General features: G+C 47.2%; 1 protein-coding gene across 1 annotated transcript; it reads left to right on the top strand.

Annotated features, from left to right (window-relative positions):
* The first annotated feature begins 764 nt into the window (after positions 1 to 764).
* MAN1B1 (mannosidase alpha class 1B member 1) lies at positions 765 to 17038 on the top strand. Its single transcript, XM_056860371.1, has 13 exons — positions 765 to 920; positions 3434 to 3542; positions 4307 to 4443; positions 6290 to 6450; positions 7079 to 7188; positions 8087 to 8272; positions 9630 to 9778; positions 11532 to 11720; positions 12361 to 12551; positions 13975 to 14095; positions 15127 to 15324; positions 15959 to 16090; positions 16774 to 17038. Exons 1-13 carry the CDS (start codon positions 765 to 767, stop codon positions 16978 to 16980), a joined length of 2046 nt encoding a protein of 681 aa, XP_056716349.1. The 3' UTR covers positions 16981 to 17038.
* The last annotated feature ends 4256 nt before the right edge of the window (positions 17039 to 21294 follow it).

Genomic DNA, 21294 nt, shown 5'->3' with positions numbered 1-21294 from the left:
AGAACGATTTTAATCAACATAGACTTATATTTCAATGGGAAGTATGGGGCTGCTTTTGGCTAATGAGATGGTCAATATCCGGTTCCATATATGGAATGCTTATGGAATAAAGAAATGATAGATGCTAACATTCTTGGGACCGGAAAAGATGCATAATGCAACAGGGCAAAAAGTGAAACACCAACAGGTTTGGCAATATAGTGCTCTGAATGCAGGGAGGAATATGAATTATGCTCAGCACGTGCTCCAGCCATTAAAAGTCTTGTTCCCTTTGAGAAAGATGGCCAAGCCATACTCATGTCTAAGGAGCTTAAGAATTAGCCCCAGGGTCTAAAATCTGGCATATGGGCAGTGAGCTATGCCTGCACTAAAAAGCATCCCCCTATCGAGTCCATCCATCTCTTGTTGGGTCTTCCTCTTTTCCTGCTGCCCTCAACTTTTCCTAGCATGACTGGAGCATACGAAGAAATCCAACAGATGCAGCTTTTCCTGCAAAGGGAGCGAAGCAGCTGCACCGGGTGGATCCCTGCCCTGGAGCTGTTCAAAGCCCAACCTCTCCTGCTATACGAGGCAGCAGGAGGACCGCTGTAAAACCAAAGGGGGGACGTGGCTAAGAATGGCACCATAGAGCTCCGCCTGAGCGAGAAGGGAGGCACACGGAAGAAGTCGCTCTCTCTCGTCATCTCTATAGCCTGGGCAGCCCGGAGGAGTCATGGCGGCCGTGGAAGGAACTGTCAGCCGTTGAGGGGCCGTCGCTGGCCGCTATGTACTCGGCCTCGTTGCCGCCGCCGCCGCCGCCCAGGCGGGACTTTATCTCGGTAACGCTCAGCCCCGGCGGTGGAGGGACTGGGCCTGCGGCGGGAGGAGGCGGCGGCGGCTACAACAACAGCAAGGCCTGGCGGAGACGGTCTTGTTTACGGGTGAGGAGGGGAGCCATAGAGTGGCGGGTGGTAGAGCGGCTCAGCAGCGCCCCCTGCGGCAGGGGCAAGGCGGCAGGCGGGCAGAACCCGACACGGCGCCTTCTGTAGGCTGGGGTGGGGAAGTGCGGTACGGTCTGCCTTTTTGAAGGCAGCCCGTGAGCGGGCGGGGAAGGGTTGTAGGGGAAATGGTTTTTACAGTGGTCGTTCTGCTGCCTTCTATAGCAGGAGAGGCTGGGCTTCTAACAATGCAGGGCAGGGGTCCACCCGGTGCAGCTGCTTCGCTCCCTTTGCAGGAAAAAGCTGCATCTGTCGGATTTCTTTCTTCGCATGCTCCAGTTGTTCTGGAGCCCTGCCTTGCTGTTTAATGGCGTGGAATGGCCATTCTGTGCGATTTTTGTTGTGTGTGATAAGTGCCGTCAAGTCGCTTTCGACTCATGGCGACCCTATGAATGAGTCCTCCAGAATGTCCTATCTTTTACAGCCTTGCTCAGATCTTGCAAACTGAAGGCTGTGGCTTCCTTTATTGCAGGGGTGGGGAACGTCAGGCCTAGGGGCTGTATAAGGCCCTTGAAATCATTTGGTCTGGCCCTTCATGGGTCCTGGCAGATCTCTAGCTCAGGAGGATGCTGCCCTGCCTGAATCTCTTGGGCCCAGCTGGGGACAGCAGAGCTCAAAAGCGAGTCGCTCTATGTGGTAGACACTTGGAGCTGTCTCCGGTCGTGCCTCTTGGCTAAATGTTTGACCAAATATAGCGGTCTAATTTTTAAGTTGATAATTTTGTATGGCCCCCGAATGATGTGATAAATATCCAAATGGCCCTTGGCAGAAAAAAGGTTCCCCATCCCTGTTTTATTGAGTCAATCCATCTCTTGTGCGACTTTTGTTACTAGATATCTAATTGCATGGAGTAGTGGGTTGTTTGGCTTGCTGTTTAATAGCTGCAGGCATGGCAAGGTTCCCACGAGTGCAGCTAGTTCTCTCCTCCTGCCCCCCATTGTTGTAGGGAAAGCTGCACCTGTGAGCCTTGCCAGGTTTTTTAAAATTTATTTTTTATGATACTTGTATGTGATGGTGGTAGACATACTTGGGAATTATGAATATAGCAAATAGGAGAACCAGTAAAACCTACTTGCAGCCTTGTTTTGGGAGCTCTGGACTCCACAGCTTTTCTCCTATTCTAAAAATTGCTTGCAAGACTTTTAAAGTTGCAGAGTGCGACAGGAAACTCAAAGGTGACCCACATCCTTCTCTCTGGTTGTTGGAAAAGCTGCATATGTTGGATTTTTGCCCTGTCATGCTACTGTTAAATGCAGACATGTGAATTTCCCAAGATAGTGTTTAAAAAATCACATGTGCCCTGGGTAGAGGAAATGGGAAAATCAATAAAACCTGCTGGCAGCCCTATATGAGAGCCCTAGACTCTCCAGTTTTGCTCCCATGTGATGCTAACAGAATTGGCAGTTGAAAGCGGATTCTAGCAGAACCTCTGGAGCCCTGCTGGATCAGACAGAAGGCCCATTATTTCAATGTCCTCTTTCCATAGTGGCCAACAAGAATGAAGACAGCAGCCTTCCCCCGTTCCTGTCCCCCCAACCCCCAATCCAACACTGTGGTGTTCCTGAACATGGAGAAATGTCGCAACAAAAACAAGACAGACATCTGGGTTGAAACCCCAGTGGCTGTCACCCTTTGATAAATGTATGTGGCGTAGAGAATTGACAGTACATCTTTTGACACCTGCCACCAAGCCCCAGTCGAACAGAGAAATTAAGTAAGATAGCAGTGTTGCTGTTGATCTAGTGCATCAGGCTGTGCAGAAAAGAAATGTGATGTTTTCATATTGAAGTTGAGTTATGGGAGGCAGAGGCAAGAGTGGAACTGTGATAAAATCAGGGTGGGTTCAAAGGCTTGCGGAGAGGGTGTATATTACTCTCCTCAGTTCCCTGTTGTTGTTTCCTAACTAAAGTTGCTTATGCTTATTCCTCCTTAACGTAACCTCTCATTTCTCCATTGCTACCAGAGTGCCAGTTGTAAGCTACTTGGGGCAGGGATTTTTTTATTTGCCTGTGGGAAGTTGTGGGAAATAGATGTTACTTTTTGCCATCTACCCAGTCCACGTTGAACCACAGCTCTTTGAGGAAAAGGATCTGTATTTTAGGAAAGGGGTAGAAGAATGTCTTTGATCATGAGGCCTGGGTCAATTAAAATCCCTTTTCCATGGCTCTTTTCAATTTCTGTGGCTCTTTTCCATTTCTCCTCCTGCTTTTCCTCTGCTTTGGTGAAGCTTTTTTGCTTTGGATTGTGCTGTAAAGTGCCAGGTTCATTAATGGCACGGCATGAATAATAACTCAGGAGGTGCTTTCTCTCCACTGCCTCTCAAAGAGACGAAACAGGTCTGCTTTGAGTGCTATTTGTAGAAACTTGCAGAGAGGATTGGAGAGTGGCTGTGTTGAATCTGCTCCTTGTCACGGGCTGAACATCGCATCTGATTTCCTGTAACGTTTCACTCTCAGAAATGGAAGCAGCTGTCCCGTCTCCAGCGGAGCGTGATCCTCTTCGTGTTTGCTTTCTTGGCTGTCTGTGGAGTCATCACCTATGCAAACATGACCGAGCCCTGGAAAAGTAAGTATTCTGCCTTGGAAATGTCAACATTATCTATTGCTAAATAGGGCTGTGAATAATCCAGGGATGAGGGGCCGTGACTTAGGGGTCGAGCACATGCTTTATTTTCAGTCCCCAGCATCTCAGGTAACAACTACAGGGAAAGAGTATTGCCTGCCCGAGGCTCTGGGGGGCTGATGCTGGTCGCGGTAAACATTACTGAACTAGATGGCCTGATGCTCTGACGTGGCATATGTTTAGTGTTTGGATGGAGGCTGTAGTTTAGTGGGAGAGTATGCGCTTTGCATGCAGGAGGTCCATGACATTGTAATCTAGAGGACATTTCTCTGGAATGGTGTTGTGTCAAGCAATTGAGGACAATTTAGATTCCAAAAAAAGTTTACTGTAAATCTTAAACAAGCACAATAATCACTGGATCATTCAGTAAGGTAGCCTAGGCCCCACCTTTCTACTTCCTATTTCCTGTCCTACAATAGTACATCTCCCGGCAGGCTCTGTTTTCTAGCCACGGCTATATCTAAGGACACCACAGATGGATACCCCTGAAGTGTCTGTCGAGGGTGTGGTGGGATGTGTATCCCTGATGCAGGTGACAGGACCCACAGCTGAAGGGGCCTTTCTGTGGGTACACAGTCTTCAAGGGACAGTGGTTGAGTGGGGGGCAAGCTGGCAGGGCCCTTTCCTTCCATCAGCTCTAGAGCCTCAGCTGCTGATCTCGTCATGTTGCATTGCTGGCATTCACAGCAGTTGATTCCCCCATGCAGGCCTGACCAGCAGATCCTCGGGGGAGCAGAGGATGGATTTGGAGATCCCGGGTTTGAACCCAGCAAATCAGGCAGTTCTGCCAATACCCAAGCAAGCTGATCCTGGTTTCAGGGATTACTCAGATATTTCACTTCAGGTAATTTTAAAACACTTCTTACTGTGTGCAGGATTGGGGATAGCAGTCTCATATGCGGTGCACTTCATAGCTGGAGCCTTGTTAGTGCTACATGCACATTTTTAAAACTGTTCAGTTGCAAGGAACTTTTCCCACATAGACTCATCTCCCCGGGAACCTCTGCATATTGCAGAAGATTTGTGGGCATATTACAGGGTGCATGCTCAGTTTGCCAAGGGCACATGGCCAGGCCTGGTGGCCTCATTGGCACCCTATATAAAAGCGCAGCCTGCTGCTGCAGTTCTCTCCTACAGTTGCACGTCGCAAGGGTAAATTTGGTAGCGGTAAGCAGACCGGCTTTCAAGTTAGCGCATCCAGCATTACTGATCTGGGCATTCAGGATCATAAGCTCTGGAAAAGTTGCAGAAAAGATAACCAAGGAGCTGAAAAAGAATGCTAAAGCGTTTGGGAGTTTTCAATTTAGGGTTTTCAGTTTTGGGAAAAGACAAGGGGGGGGATGGTTGATAAAGTTATGCATGGGGTAGAGAAGATGGATCGAGGTTACTTTTTCTCCCTCTCCCAGAATTCTAGAACTTGAGGTCACCCAGCGAAATCAATGAGTCATAGGTTTGGGACATATCAGTGGAAATACTCATTCACACAAAGTACTCTACCACAGAGTATGGCAACTCTACCCCAGGGTATGGCAATGGCTACTGAGTTAGATGATTTTAAAGGAGATTTAACCGATTTCATGAAAGAAAGGCCTGTACAGCTAAATGAAACCTCCATATTCAGAGGCAGTGTACCTCTGAATACTAGTAACTGGGAGGCAGCAGCTGGAGGGGATGGCAAAGCTGTTTGTAGCCTTTCAAGGAGCATCTGATTGACACTGTTGGATGAGATGGACTCTCAGCCTGGCTAAGCAGGGTTTTAGATCTGAAGAAACCTACAATAAACGTCTGTAGGGCTGTGGGTTGCCTGGGTTGTGCAATTGTTAAGATGAAGTAATGACAAACCTGTGATCAGGCCTCTTTGCCCACAACTGTACTGAGGGAGAACTTCCTTAAGAAAGATGCTGGGACCTGCAGCAGATGTGTTTTCTTCTGTTATCCTATTTAGATTTTGGAGATTAGCCTACAGCTCCATACTTTGTGGCACGTGCAGGTTTCAGAAAAAAGCCTGGGCCCCATCTTCATGTCCACATGGACGTTTTTCATTACAGGCTGTCTGGACTGTGAGCCCTGCCCTTCAAGTGCCTGCCCTTAGTGCATTGCTCAATGTGGGCGGAGTTTGTTGATGCAAAGTGGGCTCGAAGTGACTGAAGACCTGAGTTTTCATCACTCCTGGGGTCAAGCTGAATTGTATGCTCCTTGGAGTGGGGACCCTACTGCTTCCATTTGAAGAGCTATGTTCATTTTTGTACTGTGTGAGATACACAGTTGCTATAGGAACTATCAAAGCTATCCCAGGAGTTAGGCTGGCTGAGATCTGCATGTTCTCCTGCATCCTTACTCTCCCCTAAGAGATGTAATTGGGAGCTAGTAACAAGCAGCCTTGGGTTCAGTCTCATGTGGCAACAGCAAGCTGTTCAGCTGGGGCAGTTACATACTGGGCACCAGCTTATGCCACTCTTGCCCCTGAATGCACAAGAATCACTAGGTCTCTTGCCCATGCATACACCATGCCAATCATGCATGGCAGGTGTAACAGATCAAAAGAAAAGGAGCTAACTTACAGCCAAGTAAACAGATCAAAAGAAAAGGAGATAACTTATAGCCAAGTAAGCATCTATTTGAAAGCCTGGTCTATTTTGTCATGTGTGGGAGTAAAATTATGATAATTTTCCTTTGCTTCCATTCTCCAGAAGCCCCCAAAGGAGCCTCCAGTCCGACGACGTCCTCCTAACCCGCAACTAAGACCACCTCCGAGAAATTCAAAGGTGAAGCCGCGGGAGAATGCAGCCAAGGCAGAGGAAGAGCCTCATCAGGCGGTCCAAGAGCACAAAACAGAAAAGTCTGTTATTAGGTGGGTGGGATGAAGTGTCACAGATCCCAAAGAAGTGCGTGGGTGGGTGGGGTGATTCTTGTCCTTTTGCTGGAGGAGCTGCTCTAGGAAGCTCTTTATTGCTACTGTCAGTATACACGGCACATTATAGAGTTGCAACTGTGTAGCTTTACAGATTGTCTAAGTTGGGGAGGGGGAGAGAGAGAGCACAAGGGAATGAAGGAATGGAGAGGAGAGAGTAATAAGGGATTAATTCATCCACAGAGCTAAGAACACCTAGGCTTTGTTTCCATTGGGGGTCAAGCCAAAGGCTTTGTGGGAAATTCTGAGGTTTTAAGGAAAGCTGAGAAGTGGCACCACATTAGAATTCTGGGAGTTACAGGTGTGAGGGGGGCAGCAGAGGAGGGGAGTTGTAGAAGGGCAGGTGGCCTATGGGCAATTCTGTGGCCCAGCAGCAGGTGGAGGAAAAAGAGGCTGGAGGAACAATCTTCTAGTAAGCAGCATTTGGAGCAAGAGAAGGCTCTCAGCGCTTGATTCTACTTTTAATTATTAGCCATACATCTTTGTGACATTGCTATCAAGGCAGAAGTTGCCATGTCTTGTAGCAAACTGCTGTGGTCAGTATTCCTGGCATCGTTATCCTTTGCAGCTGGCGAGGAGTAGTGATTGAACCTGACCAGATCACCGAGTCTCCTTCCAACAAAATTAAGGACTTGGACAAACCCTCGCCCGTGGAATCTGAAGACCAAAAAGAGCCAGGTAATAGATCAGGACAGAACCTAGCTGGGGGCTCTCCCCACTCCTGCCTGCTCTAGTGGGGTCAGATCTTATTCTTTCTGGGTAGCCAGTTGCTGGCTATTTCACTGGACGTGTGTCTGAAAAGTATGTAATCCAGAGATCATTGGGTATACGACTTGTGCCTTCTTCTGACCACATCCTCTCTTACAAAGGTGCACTGTGACTGTTCTTCCTAAATTCAGGGGAAGGTGGAATCAAGAGAGACCCTTGATTAATTTAATTAATTAAAATATTTATTTCCTGCCTTTCCTTGTGGCTCGGGGCGGCTTAGACACCTCATTACAATTTAAAACCAACAGATCGAAGCCCTGAATGTCAAACTTTTAACAATGATCTTTGTTCAGTTGCCTGATAATTTCCAGTTCTGATAAGTTCCTCAAGTTTTAATTTGTTACTAAAATGTAACTTTTATCAATGATTTATACTTTTCCCCCCTATGTTTAACTCTTGTAATGGCTTTTGGCCACATACAATGAGCTGAACCTACCTAGATTGAAACCCTCGATTAAGCCAGGCCCCGATGCCGTTCTGCATCATAGGTAGGCTTGCCACGCCCCGCAGCTCCACCGGCGGGAGCTTTGCGGGGCTGCGCCAGACGTGCGCACGCGCGCCTGACGCAGCACGTGCATGCACCCCACGCTACGTGCCTATGTCACTTCCGGGTCTACCAGGAAGTGACACGGACGCTTTAGCGATCCCGGCCGAAACGTTATGGTTCCCATAGAGTTTCAGCTGAGGTTGCCAGAGTGTCCACGTCGCGCGTGTGCCCGCTGGCTGTCAGCTGGCTGGTGGGCAGCCCGGGATTTTACCCGCCAGCACCGGGCAACCCTAATCACAGGGTTACGCTTTCTGCTTTTAGTGCCTCTTAATGAGCGCCAGATGGCCGTGATAGAGGCTTTCCGCCATGCATGGAAAGGCTACAAGGAATTTGCCTGGGGCCACGACGAGCTGAAGCCCATCTCCAAGTCATTCAGCGAGTGGTTCGGACTGGGCCTGACACTCATCGATGCACTGGACACCATGTGGATTTTGGGCCTAAAGGAAGGTCAGTTTCTTTTTTTCTTTTTTTGGCTTTTCACCCTGCCTCATTTCCACCATCTATTACTTTGCCAGCAATACCTGTGGGGGTGAGTGAAGAGGAAATCTTCCTACCAGAAATGGGGCAGTTTCCTCGACCTTAGTGTGCTTCCTGTGGCTGTAAAAAGGCTCTTTTGAGTCTTTGCCAAATCCATATACTGTGGAGGAAAATCATAGTTTGGTCAAAATTTGTGCCTCTTCCATCTTACTGAAAGTTGCATCTTTGACCCTTCCTGTGTATGAAAGACACATGGCCATTCATGGCTTAAGAACATAAGAAAGGCCATGCTGGATCAGACCAAGACCCATCAAGTCCAGCAGTCTGTTCATGCAGTGGCCAACCCGGGGCCTCTAGGAAGCCCACAAACAAGACGACTGCAGCAGCATTGTCCTGCCTGTGTTCCAAATCACCTAGTATAATAGGCGTGCTCCTCTGATCCTGGAGAGAACTGGTATGCATCATGACCAGCATCCATTTTTACTAGTAGCCATGAATACCCCTCTCCTCCATGAACATGACCACTCCCCTCTTAAAGCCTTATTTCGGAAAGGTCAAGTGATCCAGGGCTGAGCTAAGCTTGGCAACTTGAGAGGCTCTCTTTGCACTCTTGCCATAGCCCCTAGCCACGAGGATTCACTTACTGCTTCTATATCATCTCTTAGATAAGGTTCTATCGGTAGTTGACAAAGTAGAACAGGACAGGTAAAGCTCAAATCAGCAGCAATAAAAAGATTAATTGCTGCTTTCTTCATACCTTAAAATGAGATTGTAATGCCAACAAAAAAATGTTGTTTGACCGATCCTGCTTTTCCCCCAAATGCCTGGGGGAACAAATAAATATCTTCAGCTCAGTCTGAAACTTAGAGTAGGCAGCACCCAGTAATTGCAGCAAGGAGGGAGTTCTGTAGAAGAAGCCCTTCTCTCCTTTTCCTGGAAAGACTCCCATCTCTTGTGCCTACCTGCCACATTTCAAAAGATAGTGGGGCACAGATCAGCCTGCTCCCCACCAGATGATCCTAATCAGTTCATATATGGGCAGAGACTGCTATTGTCTAAAGACTGCTGTTGTCTAAATACATGCAGATGAGACGCAACCAGCCAGACTTTACTGTGGGCTCATCTCTCGTAATTGTGCCCCTTTTTTTTGCACTGGTGGGGCGAGGGGCACAGGATCTACAGAGGTTATCAGCTGTGTCCTTGGGGACCGGGATTTTCCTGAGTTCTAACATTTCCCCCGCTCTGTGAGGTTTCTCCTCTCCCAGAGCACACCAGAAAATCTTTTGATGGTTCTGTTGAGTGACTTTGGATTCCGCCCCCGATGTAGAATTTGCAGAAGCAAGGAAGTGGGTCGCAACAGAGTTAAACTTCGAGAAGAATGTGGATGTCAACCTTTTCGAGAGCGCCATTCGGATCCTGGGGGGTCTGCTCAGCACCTATCACTTGTCCGGGGACTCCCTCTTTCTCGACAAAGCCGTGAGCAACCTTTTATCTTTTCATAGAATGTGAAACTTGCTCCCTGGTCCGTGTGTGTCTCCCGTATCTCAGAAATGATAATGGAAGTCTCCAGGCACTCCCACAAAGTTTCAATCCCTGCGGTGGGCATGTGGAGGTGTGTGTGTAAATTTGGGGGAAGCAAGGAGCAAACTTGCTTCAAGCCTGCAATGTAAGTTTGCCATGTAAATGCACCCTCTTCCCCCTAGAAGTAGTTCTGCAGACCTGCATACCAAGGTATGCTTTTCGGGGCAAGTGGTGGGGAGGAAATTTGCGAGGGATCTTCCCCCTCTATATGGCCTGCCGAAGGCCAGTTTAACTGCCAGGTGGATGATGGGCACCAGTCTAGATTATTGAAGTGTTGTACTGTTCTTTTTTGTTGCCTGTCTGAGATTTTGAATGGTAGTTATTTCACTGGTGGCTGATTTTAGTCCCTTTAGAAGGGCTTTGTTTTATTTTTAATAGCAGGGCAGCACTTAACGTTTGTATGTGTGGGTGTATAAGTAATGCCTTTGAATATTGAGCTGGGATCCCAAGAACCATGTAGCTAGTTCTCTGTGCCCGAAAGGGCTGAGGACTTGTGTGGCTTGAATGGCAGTCTCCTCCTCCCCCTCCCACATGCCACCCACTGTTACAAGGCATGCAGGGAAAATGGCAGAAGGCCTCACTGGCACACACAATCCCTTCAGTCCTGCCAAAGCAGCTCTTTTGATCCCCCAAAGTGTCACTTGTCACAGGCCTAATAATGGTAAGCCCCATCTTCAGGATTATGCTACAGAGAGTGGCTTTCAGATTGTGTTCCTGGGAATTGCCAGGGTTCCTTGCAAGCTTCTCAGGGGTTCTTCTAGCCCAGAGGTTCCCAAACTGTTCTCCGTGGAGCACTTTGTGCTCCGCGAAACATCTCCTAGTGCTCCGTGAAGAGATTGGAAAGAAAAATACTACTGCCATTTGGTTTAGCATATAGGTGCTAGGTGAAAATTAGTACCGGGACAAATTTCTCTCCTGAAAAGTGCTCCATGAATCAAAAAGTTTGGGGACCTCTGCTATAGCCCTTCATGGCCTGGGATCCATATATATAAAGGACTGCCTCCTCCCTTATGTCCCAGTGTGCCAACTAGAGTTCTTAGGCTAGCACTTACTGGCTGTTTCCCACTGAAACTAGCCCACCTGACATCAACAGAGCCTGTACCTTTTCCATCATAGCTCCCACTTTGTGGAACAGGCTCCATGAGGTGAGGGGGTGCTGAGTTTAGAAATTTACAAGGGGAATATAAAGTTGATGAAGCAGTGACAGCCAGGTAGACATGAAGCGCCAGCGTGTTATAGTGGTTAGGAGTGGTGGACTCTAATCTGGAGAACCAGGTTTGATTCCCCACTCCTCCACATGAGCGGCAGATGCTAATCTGGTGAACTGGGTTGGTTTCTTCACTCCTACACATGAAGCCAGCTGGATGACCCTGAGCTAGTCACAGCTCTCTTAGAGCTCTCTCAGTCCCACCTACCTCGCAGGGTGTCTATTGTGGGGAGAGGAAAGTGATTGTAAGCCAGTTTGATTCTTCCTTAAGTGGTAGAGAAAGTCAGCATATAAAAACCAACTCTTCTTCATTAACAGGGCCTTTCTGATGCAGTTTGTCTGCCTAGTCTTTCTTTCTTGTACAGCATTTAAACAAGGCAACCGTAATCTTTCCTTCTGTTTCTCCCCCACTCCCGCCTTTCTATGTTCTCTGCTGTTCAGAAAGATATTGGCAGCAGACTCATGCCAGCCTTCAGCACCCCTTCCAAGATTCCATTTTCGGATGTAAACATTGGCCGGGGCACAGCCCACCCGCCGCGCTGGACATCTGATAGCACGGTGGCCGAAGTGACCAGCATCCAGCTGGAGTTTAGGGAGCTCTCGCGGCTCACTGGGGAAGAGAAGTTCCAGGTACTGGTAAAGCCACTGGCTTTGATTCTATTTTTTCCTTCCTTTTCTGACAGTGCACAGAAGGGAGCCAGAGGTCATCTAGTCCAGGCCCCAATTCTAAACATGGGAGCTTTCCTCTGTCCGTGCATGTATGATTTTCATGCATGTATGTCATCCTGGAGGCAACAAGCTACAAGCAGAACGGAGCTTGAGGAACAAATAGTTGAGCTGACCTGGCTGGTTGAGATGTGCCCCTAAAGCTGGAATAAATTTTCATTTGGGAAGAAATTTCTCATATTCTCCCCAACTATTTTTTGTTCAGTATTTTCAGTTACTGGTGTGGTTCGATTTAGGGGCTTTATCAAAGTGAGGTGTAAAAGTACACAAGTTTTGGGAGGTTTACTTCCTGACTTACAATTTATCTCCTGAAAATGAACCAACCAGGCTTCTTCTTCTTCTTTTTTTTTAAAGTAACGTAGGAGATACCAGGATATGAGGAGCGGCCCATTATAGCACACAGTAGGACCAAATCCATCTGATCCAGCCAAGCGCTTCTTGCAAAGTCCACCATTTGAATAGCCCTTCGTAATTTAATTTTAAAAATCCGGCGCGTTTCTGTATTTGAGCTCGAGAGATTTCCTGGGGTTTTTTCCCCCCGTAGAAAGCCGTCGATGGGGTGATGCAACACATTCACACCCTCCCTGGAAAGAACGATGGTCTGGTGCCCATGTTCATCAACACCAACAGTGGGCAGTTTACCCACCTGGGGGTCTACACCCTCGGAGCTCGAGCAGACAGCTACTATGAGTACCTGCTGAAGCAGTGGATCCAGGGGGGGAAGAAGGAAAATGAGTAAGTCCGTCATTCCTCCTCTCTGGTCATCTCCAGGATGTGTCCTGCTTAAATGGACAACTCCTAGGCGTTTTCAGCCGGGGGGGGGGGGGTCCTGTGTTTTTGGGTGGAAGTGACTTCGGGGCAATCTGGAGCAAGGTGGGAATGCAGCTGCATCCTTTCGTCAGGCGACACCCCCCCCCCCGTAAGCTATGTTCTTTTGTGTTTGAAAAGTTGTCTGCTTCCAAATGTGATGGGTTAAGGTTTAACAGATGACGCACGCCACTAGAAATGTAATGGAGTGGAGGGCAGTAACAATAATCCTTCTTAGCATTGGTGTGGCGCTTTCAAGCATGCAAAGCTTCTCAAATGTAGTAACAATACATGATTTTGTTATAATCCTTCCAGCAACTGTCCTCAGCAAAAGGAAGGCTAAGAAAGCTCCCCCCCTTTAATTCCTGCTGTCATCATTGACCTTTTAATTGACAGCAGTCAAGATGGGGGGAGGGGAGAAATCCAGCTCTCCAGTTTCTGGCTTGAATCTTCTTCCAGATTATGATTCCTACGCTTGCTATGATTTTGTGAAGAATGATCACTATGTTTTTCTTTCTCTCTAAAGCTTGCTTGTATTTTGTGATTTTTAATGGCCCATAAACTAAACTTCAAGAGCCCTGTGGCGCAGAGTGTTAAGCTGCAGTACTTCAGTCAAAAGCTCTGCTCACGACCTGAGTTCAATCCCGATGGAAGTCGGTTTCAGGTAGCCAGCTCGAGGTTGACTCAGCCTTCCATCCTTCTGAGGTCGGTAAAATGAGTACCCAGCTTGCTGGGGGTAAAGGGAAGATGACTGGGGAAGGCACTGGCAAACCACCCCGTACACACAGTCTGCCTAGTAAACGTCGGGATGTGACGTCACCCCATGGGTCAGGAATGACCTGGTGCTTACACAGGGGACTTTTACCTTTTAAAATTAAACTACTTGGAGGCCCTGACCTGGATGGACCAGGCTAGCCTGATCTTGTCAGATCTCAACCAGGGTCAGCCCTGGTTAGTAATTGGATGGCAGACCACCGAGGAAAGCCAGGGTTGTTGTGCAGAGGAAGGCAATGGCAAACCACCTCTCTTAGTCTCTTGCCTTGAAAACTGCACGGGGTTGCCATAAACGGGCAGTGACTTGTTGGCACTTTACACGCACAAACTACTTGTAACAGAGTAGCAGTATGGAAATGCCATAAATATTTTTTTAAAAAATCCTGTAGTCAGCCAGTGTTATGATCCCAATGTTGCAGGGTAGGGGTGAAGCAGTTGGGCTTGCCTAAGGCCATTGAGTGCGAAGGCTGGATTTGAAACAGGGAGCCCTGCTATTTTTTTTTTAATGGAGCCCTGCCTAGCTGACATGAGTCACAATTGTAAAACTCCTCCCATAACAAGTATGTTTAATTGGCAGGCTTTTGGAAGATTACGTGAAGGGCATAGAAGGGGTAAAGATGCATCTCCTTCGCAAATCCCAGCCCAAAAGGCTGACTTTCGTAGGTGAACTCGCTCATGGCCGTTTCAGTGCTAAAATGGTAAGCTGCTGGGGGGAGGGGGGTGCTTAACCTTGTTTGCAGTTTCCAGGGTTGGGGGCTGAATTAGTTATAGCAGCCAGAACAACAAAGGGTCAGATTCTGTGACTCTGTTCCCTAACAGAGGGGCTTTCCTCCGGCAGAAGGCTTCTTGCACCAGAAGAAGGCACTGCTGTTAGCAAAACAAAGTGTGGAATCCAACCCAAAGGGTCTCATGGCAACTTTAAAGGCTAACAATTTATTGTGGCGGAAGCTTTTGTGAGCCAGAGGCCACTTGGTCAGATGTAAGGTGTGTTGTGCACAGTATGCAGACACACACATACAAAGAAACAAAGAGAAGGGAGAAGCCCCTTGGGACAGACCAGAAGGTCCAGCGTTCCACAGCAGAGGCAGGCTGCATCACATTACAGAGCACAGATGAGAGCTGTGCTGTCCTTTAAAGAATGTGTTAAATTGAAGGATGGCGTGGTATTTCATTCTGTCCATGTGCTTACTACTGAGCGACCAAAATGCATACAATTCTGGCTATAAGTTTCAAAAGTGGGAGAAGTAATTTCAGGAGAGGCCTTCCTTACCCTCTCTTTCTTCAGTTAAACTTGTTGTTTTCCTCTCCCCCCCCCCCAACACAGTATGAATTGTATAGCTTTTAGCTGAATTCAGCATGCTTGGAACATTCTTTGTCACTGTTTTAGAGCAGCTGTTTTCAAACTCCTTGGAAGTTTATCAAGGGTTCATCGATGAGAAGACTGGTGATCATGGGCAAGATTTCCGAAAGATAGTTTGTCCATTCCTCCTGTTCTTGTCGTGTGATACTCAGCTACAGGGGAGCATTGGGATGTTCCAGTCTCAGAGCTCATTCACAGTTCATGCAGTGAGCCCCAGTTAGCTGGTCAGGCTACCACAAGTGTGGGGAATTTGCCATAGAAGCCTCTGCAATATGTGAGGGGTTTGTGCGGAAAGAGTCTCCAAGAGGAAAAATGGAAAGCCCTGTGTGAGCGATCCTGGAACATTCTTCCTTTGTGTGTCTCGGCCAGGACCACCTGGTTTGCTTCTTGCCTGGAGCCCTCGCTCTCGGAGCTCACAACGGACTCCCTTCTGATCACCTGGACCTGGCCATAGAGCTTGCGGAGACCTGCCGCCAGATGTATGCCCAAGTGGAGACTGGCCTGAGCCCAGAGATCGTCCACTTCAACATGCACGCCCAGAAGGACCGAAAAGATGTGGAGATCAAGGTGAGCTGCTTGATGTTATCCCTGGTGAAGATGCTGTGTGAATCTTTTGTGCCAGTTCTCCATTGGATGCCTCTCCGTTGAGCAACAAAACACCACACCAGGTGCAAGCACCGTTTCAACAAACTGCCTCCCCCATCTTATACTGAATCAGGCCCTCGGTCCATCAAAGTCTGTATTGTCTACTCAGACCGGCAGCGGCTCTCCAGGGTCTCAGGCAGAGGTCTTTCATATCACCTACTTGCCTAGTCCCTTTAACTGGAGATGCCAAGGATTGAACTTGGGACGTTCTGCATGCCAAGCAGGTGCTCTACCACTGAGCTATGACCCTTTCTTCTTTTGTGTGTATGTGTATGCATGTGCGTGCATTTAAAGCATGACACTTGCATGCCAGGAAAAGCCAGATTCTGAAACTGGAAATAATGAAACACTTCTGTGCTATAGGTTTTCTAATCCTTTCGAGTAAGGATTATCAAAGAATGGTGGCTGGAGACCTTAGTAGTCTCTGTCTCCCTCTCATTTTGCAAAATCTCCTTGTTCAGTTGGCCTGTCTGTATTGGGGCGGGTGTGTATGTAGCAGAGTTAGCGAAGACTGAATTTGGTCCGTTATGTTTTGAATTTATTTTTCCTTCCCCAGGCTGCAGACAGACATAACCTTCTGCGCCCTGAAGCTGTGGAGAGCTTTTTCTACCTGTATAGATTCACAGGCGACAAGAAGTATCAGGACTGGGGCTGGGAGATCCTCCAGAACTTCAATAAATACACACAGGTAAAACCAATCAATCTTGACAGCCAACTTGGGAAGCTTTTAGGCACTGGGGGTCCCTCCTTGTTTTCATTCTGGCTGAAAGGATTGGCAGTGGAGATGGGGGATAGGCTTGGAACTTGCTCCACACAAGGTTCAGGCTCTGCAAGTCAGCACCACAAGCCCCAATGTCTGCCTGTCAGGACTTGTGTGTGCATATATATATATATATGATCAACTTCTGCAGCCTTCAGTTGTGCGTCAGTGGCGTGGCTGGATGACAGCTGGAAACTGAAATGTCTGTCTTCAGCTGTGACTCAACCAGCTGCTCTCCTCTCGTTCATTGGTAACTTGAATGGGTGGGCGGGAAACTGCACTGGCAGCAGCAAACACACATTAGAGAACTGGTCACCACCGGACCACTGCAAAGAAAGGGGATAATGATTTCCAGCCCAGTGTCAGCAGCGTATATGGGGTGGGAGTGTTTAACCCTAGTCTCCGCTTTCCCCTTTTCCTCCGTAGCCCCTCCCAGCCTTCCCCTTTACATGGAAAACTTTTTGGGGAAACCTGGCTAGGGATAATGTGGCTAAGTCAGGGATTGGCAAAGAGGAGCTTCCCCCCCCCACTATATTTGATAGGTCCAGATAAGTTGTATCTTCATGCCCATGCTGTATACCCATCTGTTCTCTTGCAATTCTTTCATCCAGGTTCCTACAGGTGGCTACACTTCCATAAACAACGTCCAGAACCCTAGCAATCCTGAGCCAAGAGATAAGATGGAGAGCTTTTTCCTCGGCGAAACACTCAAGTACCTTTTCTTGCTCTTTTCGGATGATGTAGACTTGATAAACCTCGACAAATATGTCTTCAATACAGAGGCTCACCCCCTTCCTATCTGGCGTCAGCGTAAATGAAATATGGGCCGTCTGCCATTGCCGGTCTTGATCGTATCCCAGCTTATTGGGGCCCAGAGGGAGGTCTGCGGAATATTGTGGGTTCATGTATATTTGTTGGACAGCACATCAGAAAGGAAGCTCAGATTGCAGAAGGGAAGGTTTTGGCCAGGAATCCACACCCTCTTGTGTCATCTGTCCTTTGTCACCCAGCACGTGGACACCCAAGCCGGAGAGGGCCGAGCGATTTTATTGCAGCATTAAGTTCCGTTTGATACACCAGACACTTTGGGAGAGGTAGGACTGGCGTTGGCTCACTGAGATCCAAGCTGTATAGATTGTCTCGGTGTCAGAATTATCATCTCAACAAAAGGAGGCTCATGGAGGTACACCGAGAAGTGTCCCTGCTTACAGCATCATTCCGCTGAATCAGCCTATTGCCGTGTCTGCAAGGTAGAGGCAATAAACAAGAAAGATGGATCCTTCATCCTGAGTTTGAAAATGCAGGTTGTCCGTGCGATGGCTGATTCTCCAGTCTCATTCTAAGCCGAGGGGTTATGCCACGGCAACAGCGGCAGAAAAGCTTCTCTTTCCGCTGCACTGCCAGTGGCAGCATCCTTAATTTTTTTTTTATGGAGCACTTTGAATAATCATGTGGCACTCATACCTGTTGTGATTTGTGGAGACGTTTTAAGTGCAACAATCGCTGGCATGGGTGAAAACTCGTGTATAGATTTGTAGGTATGTTGTGACAGGATTTTTTTTTTAACTTAATCTGCAGAAATGCAAGAGACAATGTGAAGAGAGAATTTATGCCCTTAAAAGGTTATCTGCTCTGGAGTTTTTATCAATAATGTTTTTGGCTCAGGTATTTGGACTGAAAGCTGCTTCCTGAGGCTGAGCTACTAGAAACCCTAATAATTTCCTATTTTCCCCCAGACTGGGACCCACAGCTGAACCCTGTGGGGCTTCTGGACTTTTCTGTTGCATTGTGCGGGCTCAGCTAGGGCTTTGCTGTAAAGAGGGGTTTCCCCTAGAGAGCTAGAAGAGATCGTTGGTCATCTCATTCCCCAGGTGGGCAACTAAGTTCGGAGAGATGTTTCTACCAGAAATAACTGGATGGCAGTTACCATATCTGTGGAGGTGGGTTAGGATGGGTAGTGGGTTGTGTCTTCTGCGCATACCTGGTAGCCTTGAGAGTAGTGTCGGAAAGAGGTGGCCTTTTCAGTGAAAGTCAAGAAGGAATAAGCCCACGAAAATGGCAGGCATTTGTATGAGCAACTAGTGGGTTTTGCGCTCTCAGCTCTTCTTAAGGAGACAGCATAATACACTTTTGGGTTATCATTCTGGAGATCCTGCCTAAAATTCATAGTATATATAATCTCACCACCTACCTCAAAGGGTAACTCCGAAAGGAGAGGAATTCCATGCAGCAGTCTGATTGTGGATAGCTAAATGTTTTCCCTGGGGATACTCTTTGGCTTTGGGTCCATATCACAGGCTACAACTTTGTTACATCGTATGTGGATTTCAGAGTGCGCAATTTGTAAAAATAATACTTTTTAAAAAAAATTAATGCTTGCCCACTCTCGTTCTTGGATGTGTTATTTTTTTTTAGCCTTGCTTCCAGTTTCCCATTTCTACTGCTCCAAAGGAGGAGTCATATTTTGGAAAAGGGTGGCATCTGTAGGACATTACTTTCTAGCTCAGGGGCTGACTAGACACACCTCAGTAGTATCATCGTTCTTTGTACGTTTTGCAAAGCTGTGCTGTCAATAGAGATTCTGTTGTGCCCGCTTTCATTGTTCCTGTGTTGAACTGGGACGTCTTATTGAACTACCAGTGGGAAGTTGTCCTGTTGTCCCACAAATGAACGAGAGCTGTGCAAGAGAATGGCTGCAGCTAGCATGAGAAAACATCCCACTGAGTTGCGCCCCTGGTAGAGTTTTGTGTCTTGAACTGTGATGACAGCTTATAACAATTGTCCTGCAAGTCGTATTGAATATGGTCAGGTGCACATATTGGCAAAGTCTTGTCCATATAATGTGTGCAAGATAAAATGGTAGCCTTAAGACTTTGCAATCCAAAAAGCAAGAGGACTTTGAAGTTTAGTTTATACATAATGCAAGAGCTGGTGCAGGAGAGTGGCTCAGATCTCTTCTTTTGCCATGAAATTATTTGGATGGTTGCTGTTCTGTCCGCCTTGCTCCTCCCCACCCTACAGTATGGTCATAATAATACTGACCTACCTTGCGGGTCTGTTCAAAGGATTATTGAGATACAGTCCTGCAAGTTTTTTGAGCATTCCAAATGCAGTATACATGTAAAACATTGTGATTTCCAGTTTGCCCAGTGGTAGGTTTGCTTTGCAAGCAGTAGGTTCTAAGTCCAGTTCCTGGGATCTCTAGTTTCCCAGATAGTAGGGGGGAAAGCATTCCGTCTCAGACCCTGGTGAACTACTGCAAAGGCTGGGAAGACTATGTGAACTACACAGACTAAGCTTAAAACGGGGGAGAGGCTGGGGCTCAGTTGTGTAGGGGTACTTGCTTTGCATGCAGTTTTGAGGTTCAGCCTCCAGAGAGGTTCTCAGGTAACAGGTTTGGAAAAGGCCTTTCTCTGGCTGTTGCCAGTCACCCAAGACAGTACTGGGCTAGCTTGACCAATGGACTGACTGAGTGTAAGGCAGCTTCATAGGTTCAGTGGAAGACATTATATACTTTAAAAAAATTAAGTCTCTTTAAGCTGGCTGATCTAATTGGACCATAAAGCACCAACTAAATAGTTTCTCGTTTGGTGCGCTGTTGTGTACCCATTCCCCGCCCCTTCACATAAGTGCACCGTGGAATTGAAAGCCATATTCTAAAGCTGAGCAATTGCTGTTTGGAGGCAGACACTTAACTTTGCACCGGTGCCTTCAGTATGCGAGGGGAGTGAAGGACAGGTAGGAAATAGGGCTCATCCTACTTGCAGGTAGGCAGAAGCTAGAAAAATTACTGCTGATGAGAACCTCACTAATGTGAAAATAGCAAGTCTTTTTCTTTGGGAGAGGGGATCTTCCATCACTGGAACAATATTTCAGTTTCCTGGGCCCTACTAGTGGCTAAAAGCAGAAAGAATAACCCAAGTTTGCATAATTTGTGCAAGTTGTGGAATGTGGCTCTTGGTGCAGAATCCAGATTCTTCTACCCACTCAAAGTACTGGCTGGCTTTAATACGCTGTCCCATTGCCGTTTGGCTTGCCTGTAAACTCCTCTTTCAGGAAAACTAAGTATTTATTGGTTTTTTGTATTATCACTTTCTCACTTCGCATCACCAAATCTACAGCCATTCCTTAGTGAGTCCTAAGGTCTGTGGCTACATATTGTCTGCTCTGGGGTACATGTGTGTGAGTGTATGTAATAAAGAACAGAACATTTATTATTGTAATGCTGTTCATGAACATGGCTGATTCTTCCTCCTGCGTCTTAATGGGGAAACGAACCTTCCCCAGACTTCTCCTCTGTTTAGAGAACTATTGTGAAATAGCATCCAGGAATGGTTTGACAACTTGCTGTAGTTGGCCAGAATTTACAACCACCCAACCTCACGTGTAGATGCTACACGCTGCCGTACTTGCTCCCGTGTAGCGACAGAAGCCGGATACCTGCCCTGAGACCATCCTGTCCCTTACACAAAGGCATATTACTGAAGCCTTGGTGGTGTGTTACCTGGTGCACTATATTTAAGTAGAAAAGTCCATCCGTTTGTAAATGTGCAGAAGATTTAAGTGTACTTTGCCTTTTAAAGAGGTAGGCAAGATCTCTTTTTAAATAAAATGAACCCCCACCTGTGTTAGTCCAAAGGTAAACCACAGAATTCTATTCCACTTTAATAAAGTCGTAATTTATTTTGAAAAGCTCTGTTTGCTGTGTGATTTACTATTGTGTAGGTTGTGTCAGAACAGGCTTTGCTTCCATTTGGGGGCCACCTCTCGACTTTGGAATTGTATTTCCCCACAGGCTTGTCAAAGCCAGACAGCCTGGAAGCAGATGGTCTTATTCCAACCAGCTTTTTGGCAACCCCAGGATAGGGTAGAAGAATCAGCTATTTCCCTCCCTGAACTTCTCTATAAGATCAGTTTAATTGTAATTAATTTCAACAAGGTATGTGCAAGACTGGTTAACTAGTCTCAGCACTGCAGACTGAGCTGTGCTGAATACTGACAAGACAGCCTGAATCCCTCCGGTGATAATTAAAAGCTAGCAATTGCAGTAGTTCCTCCCCTCTCCCACCAAAAATACATTAAAGACTAACTGGCTACATGCAAGCCAATACTTGTGCAGTTGAAGATCCAAT

Source organism: Euleptes europaea, chromosome 14 (genome assembly GCF_029931775.1).
Source record: "Euleptes europaea isolate rEulEur1 chromosome 14, rEulEur1.hap1, whole genome shotgun sequence".
Lineage (NCBI taxonomy): Eukaryota > Metazoa > Chordata > Lepidosauria > Squamata > Sphaerodactylidae > Euleptes > Euleptes europaea.
This window is presented reverse-complemented; position numbering and strand designations above follow the sequence as displayed.